We start from the raw sequence: 9,321 nt of genomic DNA, 5'->3' as shown, positions 1-9,321 counted from the left end.
TAATGGGAACATGTGCATGAGCTAACAGAGTAAGCCTAGTATCTACAATGTGTCGATGTTTCTGTTCGGGCGAGCCGTTTTGCTCGTGTGTGAGGACACTTGACACGATGGGCAATAGTGCAATACCCATGGAGCGAAAGAAAGTGTTGTGTATTTTTTATATTCTCCACCTCAATCAGATTGAATACATTTGATCTTTCTATCAAGGAGACGCTCTACATGAGTCTTAAACTCTGTGAAGATACGAGGAGAATTAGTACATGCATGCATTAAGCAAATCTAGAAAAAATTGCGAAAGTCATCAATAAAACCGATGTAATAAGAAAAAACACCAACAGAGCTAGGGGCAGGGCCCCAAACATCCGAGTGAATAATCTCCAAAGGAGAAGTAGAACGATAAACAGAATGTGTATAAGGCAACTTATGACTTTTAGCAAGCTGACACACATTACAAACTAGCTATGAATTATCTATAGTACATGAGAATTTATTTAAATGCAAAATAGACTGAACTACTTGGGGTGCAGGATGTCCAGGCGTGCAAGCTAATGAGAGTATGTAGTAGATCTTGTTGCAAGAGCATGTTTGAGCTCAGGGAGATTTGTGGACTTGATTGGATAGAGGCCCGACTCACATCGACCGTCGAGAAGGCTTTTTCTCAACTGCCGGTCCTTAATGGAAAAATGCTAAGGATGGTATTTAAAAAATACGTCATTATCTTGTGAAAATTTATGCACCGAAAGAAGGTTTTTAGTAATGCTGGGAACATGAAGGATATTACGTAACGCAAGAGGACGATTGGCAATATTAAGAGAGGAATGACCAATATGCGTAATTCGCAAACCTGATCCATTGCGACGTGGACTTGTTCATTGTCGTGGTAGCGTTCACGGATGGCAAGACGATCCAGATCGCTAGTGATGTGGTCGGTGGCGCTGGTGTCGATGTCGGTGTACCAGTCGGTATCAACTTTGGAGGATGCAGTGGCGACATGTGCAGAAGGAGGTTAGTCGGAGTAGGAGTCGTCCATACGATACCAGCAGCGTATGGCCGTGTGACCTTCCTTGTGAGAGCACCTAGAGGGGGGGTGAATTGGTGATCCTGTAAAAATAGCTCAACAAAAACAAACTTGGTCTAAAGTGGATTAGTAAAATCAAACCAAGTTTGAATGAAGAGCGAGAGAAGAGAGGACTTCTTTACTTAATTGCTCTCACAAAATTAGTGTTAAATTCAGAGGACTATTATAAGTGAAGAGTCGTGCTCGAAAGAATAGAATCACAATAAAGTGAAACAGACAGGTGACACGACGATTTTTATCACGTAGTCCAGTCAAGCACAGAATGCTTGCCTACTCCACGTTGTGGCGTCCCAATGGATGATGGTTGCACTCAACCCCTCTCAAGTGATACAAAGTTCAACTTGAATACCACAATTTTCTTTCTTATCTCAAGTTTACCCCGTTGTGAGAAATCTCCATAATTTGGAGTCTCTCACGCCTTACACGATTTGATCTTAAATGAACTCAAAAGTAAGGGGGTAGAAACACACACACGAGACAATGTTACAACAACGCACGCACACAAGTCGAGAGAAGAGCACAAGAGACAACGTAGCGGAGTTAGAACTCAAAACACGTGCTCGAATCTCAATCTATCAAAGCAAAAGTGTAGTTGCAGTGTCTCGGTGTCTTAGGATGTTCAAAGGATGCTTAGTGTACTGATGGAGGCACCTAGGGGTCTTTTATATATCCCCCAAGAGCCAAAGGAGTCGTTACTCCTTCATTAGGAAGGCCCTGATTGCCTTCTGCCTGTGGGCGCACCGGACAGTCCGGTGCACCACCAGACAATGAATAATGTGTGATTCACTTCCTTGTTTGGTGAAGCCGACCGTTGCCAACCTCTAGTCCCATGGCACACCGAACAGTCCGGTGGCGCATCGGACAGTCCGGTGCGGCCTGGTGACCGTTGGCCGAGCCCACGTGGTGCCAACTGATCGCGCAGCCAACCGTTGGCTGAGCGCGTGGCTCACACACCAGACAGCCCAATGAATTATAGTCGCGATCCCCTGGCTTTTCCCCGAGAGCGGTCTGTTCACCGGGTGTGCTAGCCTAGCACCGGACAGTCCGGTGTACCGTAGGCTGGTGCAAGTTTGGCTAGACTTAGCCAAACTTCTCTCGATTTGAGAAGTTCCATAACACTTAGTAGAACATAGTTAGTACCAAAAACAATATACTAAATGCTATAATCATACCTTTGTTTCTCTAGTATTGTACAATTTGCAATTTATCCTCACAATGCTCAATTTGCTTCTTCTATGACTCTGAGCTCATACTCACAATAACATGTTAGTTCAGGGTGATGTGTTGGGCACTTAATCACCAAAACACTTAGAAATATCCCAAGAGCGCATTTCACTTTCACCTTGCCGCAAATTTGGCAGATGGGGCGCAAAGTAGATCTACGCGGATGACGATTGTTGGGACGTGACGAAGCACCCCCATGAGGATGCCCACCTCCATGGTCACGGGAGCGGCCGCAACCTTGGCCCTTGAACTAGCCACCTTCGCCAGCATAGTGGCAGATGACCCCATCTGTAGCTGAAGATCAGCATGTTGTCGTAGTTGACACGCCTCAAAAGTGACGAGGTGGGCGTAGACGTCGTCGAGAGAGATAGAGTCCTTGGTCGTTATAGATGTAACGAAGGGGTCGTAGTCCGAGGGAAGCACGACTAGAATATATGCCAACACATCCTCATCACGAAGAGCGGCATCTGCAACTACCAACTCCAAGGCAAGGTTCTTGACTTTGCGAAAGTAATCTACCGCCGACATATCACCTTTCTTGACGGTGGCAAGCTCGACGCGTAGCTGCACTGTGCGAGCACGGGTCGAGGAGGAAAATTCTGTCCGAATAGAATCTCAGACTTCCTTTGACGTCTTGGCATACAGGACGCCGCGAAGCATCTCTTCAGTCATCGACGAGAGGAGCCCGCTCAGGAGATGTTGATCGGTATTGTACCATTGCTTATAGACAGGATTCGGAACCAACTCAGCGCCAGTCTGTGTGGATGCCACGATTTGTGACGCCGGTGCGACGAGGGTACCGTCAAGGTATCCGATCAGCTTGGAGCTCCATAGGTATGGAAGCAGTTGCACACGCCATTGCAAGAAGTTGTTTTTGTTGAGCTTGATGGTGACAGTGTGGTGGACATGATGGACGACACAACAGTTGAGACGACAGTAGGGGAGGAGGATGATATAACAATGAACATGGATCGAGTGATTAAACCCTTGGCTCCGATACCATGTTAATTGGTTTGTCTGGACACCCTCTAGGGATTACGTCCGGTGTTTATATATTGCTGATATATACGGTTACAGATAATAGAGAAAATAGGAATATACATAGATGAGATCGTAATTCACAGTTAACCTACCGTGAATCACGGTAAAGAGACACAATTCCCTCTAATTTAGGAATAGAAGTAACAAACTGTGTTTTCATCTGATTAGAAGTACTCCAGCACGTGGATCGATTGACTTGAGGTTGCCTTAATCCAATTGCAGCAACTTGAACACAGCACAAACTAAAAGAAAATGGATTAGCTCTTGCACTGCAGTGTATGTTGTCCCTGCACTTGCAGTTGGTTTCAAGTGGAGTTTCAGTCATGCTTGAGCCATCTCAACGATTGGCTCCTGCGGTCCTCCTCTCCTGTTCTTTTAGGATTGTAGCTGAGCGGCATCAAGTAGGGATGATGGATGTGAGAAGAGGACGTCACGATCACGACACGTTGAGCCGCGCAGAGTGCATGCCGCCGCCCCGATTTAGACAAGAATCGAGGCTCCAACAAATAAAGAATCAAAAGTCAACCTCGACTACGAGGATAAAGAACAGCTAGCTGATCACAGCAAATGCAAGAGATAGATAAATAGATAGATCCTGGTCAACTCCATAAACAACTCTAACTTGATTGCTCGTGGCAATGTCAACGCCGCCGGCCTAGCCCTCACCTCCCCTTGCCGTCTTCTTCCTGTCCCTCGTCGCCCATTTTTTCGCCCCGACCGGCCGGCGCCGCATTCCCCGATGCCAACCCAGATCCGGCGATGGGCAACAGCGTGGCGAGGCTGGCCACGCCCTGCTTCGCGCCGCCCGACGACGCGCACCACGACACGGCAGGGGCGGCGGATGACGATGGCACTACCGGCGTCTGCCACGTTCTTAGCTTCGATGGCCGCATCCACGGCGTGCTGCTGCCGTCGAACCAGTCCACGGCGGGCGGCTCCGTGCTCCTGACCGACCGGGCGTCCTTCTCCGGCTCCTCGTCCTTCGACAGCTCCAACTCCTTCTCGTTCCGGACGCTCCAGCCGCACCAGTACTCGGGCCCGCTGGACGGCGGCAGCAGCAGCAGCAGCGCGTCGACGTCCGCCACGAACTCGGGCGTGTCGTCGGTGCCGCGTCGCACCGACGACCAGATCCTCGCGGACCTCTACGCCACGCGGCACCGGCGGCAGCAGCAGGCGTCCAGCCCGCTGCCGCTCCTCGGCGGCATCCGCAGGGCCGTCGCGTCGCTGCTGCGCGCGGGCCCCTGCGTGCCCCCGTCCCCCAAGCAGGAGCACGCCGCGGCGAAGGTGCAGTGGGCACGCGGGAAGGCCGGGGAGGACAGGGTGCACGTGGTGGTGTCGGAGGAGCACGGCTGGATGTTCGTCGGCATCTACGACGGCTTCAACGGGCCCGACGCCACCGACTACCTCGTCGCGCACCTGTACGCGGCCGTGTGCCGCGAGCTCGATGGCGTGCTGCGGCTGCACGCGGACGAGCCTGCGGAGGCGGGGCGCAACGGCGGCGGCCGTGCCCTCGCGGGGGAGCAGGGGCGCCACCACGACGTGCTGGACGCGCTGGCGCGCGCCCTGAGGAGCACGGAGGCCGGGTACTTCGCGGAGGCGGAGGCGCGCGCGGCCGAGTGCCCGGAGCTGGCCATGGTCGGGTCGTGCGTGCTGGTGGCGTTGGTCAAGGGCGCCGACGTGTACGTGATGAACGTCGGCGACAGCCGCGCCGTGCTGGCGCAGCGGGCCGAGCCCGAGCCCGACCTGTCGCGGGCGCTCGTCGCGCCGCGCCAGGGCGGCGGCGGGGTGGACCTCGCGGGCGTCAAGGACGAGATCAGGCGGCAGTTCAACGCGTGCGAGACGGGGGACCTCGCCGCGCTGCAGCTCACCATGGACCACAGCACCAGCGTCTACAAGGTGACGACGTGCATACGCAATCGATCGATGATGGTGGTCTGGTCTGACGCATGTGTCCGCATTATGATATGCGTTGGCTAATAATGTAATCTGCTCGACGATAAAATGCATGCAGGAGGCGAGAAGGATCAGGAGCGAGCACCTGGACGACCCTGCCTGCATCGTGAACGGAAGGGTGAAGGGCTCGCTGAAGGTGACGAGAGCATTCGGAGCCGGCTACCTCAAAGAGCCGAGGTGGAACGAGGCTCTGCTGGAGGTATTCCGGGTGAGGTACGTGGGGGCGTCGCCGTACATCAGCTGCCGGCCGTACCTCCGGCACCACCGCGTGGGCCCGCGGGACAAGTTCGTGGTCCTCGCCTCCGACGGCCTGTACGACTACATGAGCAACGAGGAGGTGGTGGCGCGGGTGGAGGCCTTCACCGCCAGCTACCCCGACGACGAGGACCCCGCCAGGTTCCTCAGCCACGAGATCCTCCTCCGCGCCGCCAACCAAGCCGGTGAGTGACTAGCTAGTTAGTGTTAATGGGCTTTGAAACTAGCACTAGCTAGTGAACTGAAGAAACGTACTAATGGTGCATGCAGGAATGGGGTTCCATGAGCTGCTCCAGGTTCAGCAAGGCGACCGGAGGCGGTACCATGACGACGTCTCCATCATCATCATCCCACTGGGGGCTTGTTCGGTTATACCCCAATCCATATGGATTGAAGGGGGTTGAGGGGGTTTCAATCCCTAGCAAGTCAAAATCCTTCACAATCCGTATCGATCCCCTTCAATCCATATGGATTGAAAATAACCGAACAAGCCCTGGAGGGGAAGATTTGGAGCTCATGATATTAGGTTCCTTAAGAATTATTACTGTCATACTGATGATCAATGGCACTGTAATCGTGGTAGCATGCAGTACACTGGTTATTATTTGCAATGTACACTGTAAACAAGAACGAACAGACTAACTCTTTTTTGAGCAAAAAGTTTTGGCGGCATTTCTCTTAACCTGTATCTCACTATACTTTTTTTTTTAGTTGTACGTAAGGTGATAAATGAGTTATATTGTTTAAACAGAAATTAATGCGATCTCCAGCAGCTATTCTATCCCATTACATATCTCATCTCCTATTCTAAACTTCATCATATAAACAGACGCGAATGTATAGGGGAGAGGGCAAAGGTGGCCATGGCCCCTCCATTTTTATAAAACTTTCTATACCTAATATTCATTTGATGTTAAATATAGAAAAAAATAAGGTTTTAAGTGGACTAAATTAGACTTGTTCTAATCTTCTCGGCAGACCGGTTTAGTCCTCTTGACTTTCGTCTTTCTCCTTGATCTAGTCTCTGCATCTATTTGTGGTCACATTAGGGATGACAATGGGGAATTCTCCATCAGGGAATAGCTCCTCATCCCATCCCCATGATAAAAAAAATTTCCCATGGGGACCCCACGATTGCTCGTGGGGATATTTCTTTCTTATTCCCATTCCCCACGAGGATAAATCCTCGACGGGATCCCCAGCTCTGTTTAATTTATAATTAGGACATACATTTTTTTTGTTATTAATGCAAAACATTGTCACCTATACATATTGTCATATGTAAGAAATCATTATGCGTACATCAAAATAAACATATTTGTACGATGAGTGATCTTTTGACAAGATAATTATTTATTTTTATCATTAACTAGTACACCAAAACATCGTCACATGCAAGTTTTACGGGTTCCCGTGGGGAATGCGCTTCCCCATCCCCATACCCATTTAGCCGTCGGGTGAAGAATTTTCCCCGTTTACATCCCCGTGGAAGAAAAAGTTCCCCCCTACGTCCCCTAGTGGAGGAATTCCTCGGGGAATTGGGGGTCGAGCCCCAATGCCATCTCTAGACCCAATTCTATTTGACGTCGTCCGAGCTAGTTCGCCCCGATGCACGGTTTACAAAACCGTTCCAGAGTTAAAAACCGCCCCCCACCGGTAACGGTTTACCAACGGTAAACCGGTAAAAACCGGTAAAAACCGATCGGTTTGACCAACTCAAATCAATTTGAATTTGAACTGGTTTACCGGTGAAAAACCGGCGAAAAACCGCTTTAAACCGCCGGTTAATCGCGAAATCAACTGGTTTTTGCTGTTTTTTACAGAAAATATGAAATTTTTTGACAAGATTTATTGTAGTTTGTTCAATTCACATTGCACACTAAATATTAATTAATCCACACGACATGTATTCACCAAAATAACATATAGCATACATATACAACCACAAACTCCAATTCTCATGCAACAAACAATCAGCGAACTTCGCAATACTCAAATACAAGTTCTTTTATAACTCTCCAACGAGTCAACAACACATAGGTCGACTTATTTCACAATACTCACATGTTTATCTCGAGTCATATTGATAGTACTCAGGTATGTTGGAAAGATCGTGATATTGTTCCAATCCGTTATAGTGATAGGTCTATACAAAATATATAAGATACATTAGCGAGAAAACAAGAATGACAAATCAATATTTATCCACAAAGCAAAAAACATACCGGTATGTGTGTTTGGTGTTTGTGTATTGTATGTGCACCTCACCAAGTGTTGGATTTTTCTCCTAATAAGCAACTCTTAGGAACACATATAAAAGAACTAGAGCTAAGGGTTCTAGATTGAGTCTTGTCTAGACGGATAGTTATTAGAAGAACCGAAGCTACTTGATCTACGGATTTCATCTTGGACAGGAAATGAAACCGAAATTGACCACTAAATGCCTAAACTGGACTTGAGCTACGGATTTATCTTCACTTTTAACATATAACATCTTCACATATAGCATATAATAGTAAACAAGACTAATATTGTCTAAATTGACCACTAAATACTCAATTTTGGCATTAAATCCGGTTTTCCGGCAAAAATTGGCGGTTTACCGATCTCAAATAGCGGTTTACCGGTCCCAAAAAACGGTTTACCAACGGTTTTTGGTATTTATGAATTTTTTCAAATCTTTTGAATTTCAAACGAATTTTGAAAAAAAACCGGTGGTTTACCGAAACCGCACCTCGGCGGTTTCGGTAAACCGACCGGTTTACCGCCGGTTTTTAGCGGTTTTGTAAACCATGCCCCGATGTCGCCCGCCACTGCCTCCTTCCCGACACGTGGTGTCGCCCGACCTCGAACCCTAATGACACCCTCACCCCACTTGTCATCGTCGTGATCGATACGGCTGACAGGCACGATCTCGCTCGTCGTGACAATGCGATCCATCCTTGGCGATCGACGAACTTGGTGAACCAACGAGCCCTGTCTTAGTGTTGGAGAGGCCGTCTTATATAGCCCTTTACTGGTGCCCCACCATTTAAGGATAGACATTAGACAAATACATACGACATCAGTTCGGTCAGCAAGAACTTAGCAATATGTTTCCTTTTTTTGTTTATATTTTTTTCGTTTAACGTGTATTGATATGAAACTTGGATTCTATGTAATACTATTTTTTTGGCCGTACTTGGTTTTTGTCATGTGGTTTTCTTGGCCCCCATGAATTCTCGTCGTGTGCCCGCCACTGTCGTGTGCCCGCCACTGCACGTAAACAATATAATCTACATCGTAAACCCTTTATTTTACACGAAAAACTTTGTACTTTTGGTACCGTGGGTATTTATCATATAGCTTTAGTTAGAATCATCATTTGGGGACCAGGCTTTTGAGGGCAAAAGGGTTGAAGGAAACTTTCAATAAAGAGTCGAAACTGGTTTATTTGAGGGCAAAAGCCAAATTTCCAAGTTTTTTGGATTTGTGGATACAAAAGCTGTCTGTTCCCATGTCCTTATTTTTTCCCCCTCAATTCGTTGACTGAAAACTTTTTTAGCTTTGCTGTTTTGTTGCTTTGTTTCTCTGTAACTCTTTGTCGTTTTAATAAATTTCTGCAGGGGCTTTGATCCCTCCAGTTCAGTCGAGAAAAAAGGTTTTTTTAAAAGATGAACTACAGTGATACTCTGGGAAATGACGAAGAACGGACAGTTGGACCAAAAGGCCCAAGCAAAAGCGACCCAGCCCAGTATAAAAACGGGGCACGCGCTGCCACCACCAACCGC

General features: G+C 48.3%; 1 protein-coding gene across 1 annotated transcript; it reads left to right on the top strand.

Moving 5' to 3' along the window:
• Positions 1-3,982: 3,982 nt before the first annotated feature.
• LOC103635969 (putative protein phosphatase 2C 46) lies at positions 3,983-6,234 on the top strand. The gene is made up of 3 exons (XM_008658331.4): positions 3,983-5,239; positions 5,355-5,736; positions 5,822-6,234. The coding sequence occupies exons 1-3, from the start codon at positions 4,103-4,105 to the stop codon at positions 5,953-5,955; spliced, it is 1,653 nt and encodes a 550-aa protein (XP_008656553.2). The 5' UTR covers positions 3,983-4,102; the 3' UTR covers positions 5,956-6,234.
• Positions 6,235-9,321: the final 3,087 nt, after the last annotated feature.

Source organism: Zea mays, chromosome 8, assembly GCF_902167145.1.
Source record: "Zea mays cultivar B73 chromosome 8, Zm-B73-REFERENCE-NAM-5.0, whole genome shotgun sequence".
Lineage (NCBI taxonomy): Eukaryota > Viridiplantae > Streptophyta > Magnoliopsida > Poales > Poaceae > Zea > Zea mays.
Note: the sequence above shows the minus strand (reverse complement) of the source record. Positions and strands in the feature narration are given on the sequence as shown.

Coding starts and splice junctions, on each gene's coding strand:
- LOC103635969 (XM_008658331.4), top strand. CDS start 4,103: ATGGGCAACAGCGTGGCGAGGCTGGCCACGCCCTGCTTCGCGCCGCCC. Junction 5,240..5,354: donor ACAGCACCAGCGTCTACAAG/GTGACGACGTGC, acceptor AAATGCATGCAG/GAGGCGAGAAGGATCAGGAG. Junction 5,737..5,821: donor CCGCGCCGCCAACCAAGCCG/GTGAGTGACTAG, acceptor TGGTGCATGCAG/GAATGGGGTTCCATGAGCTG.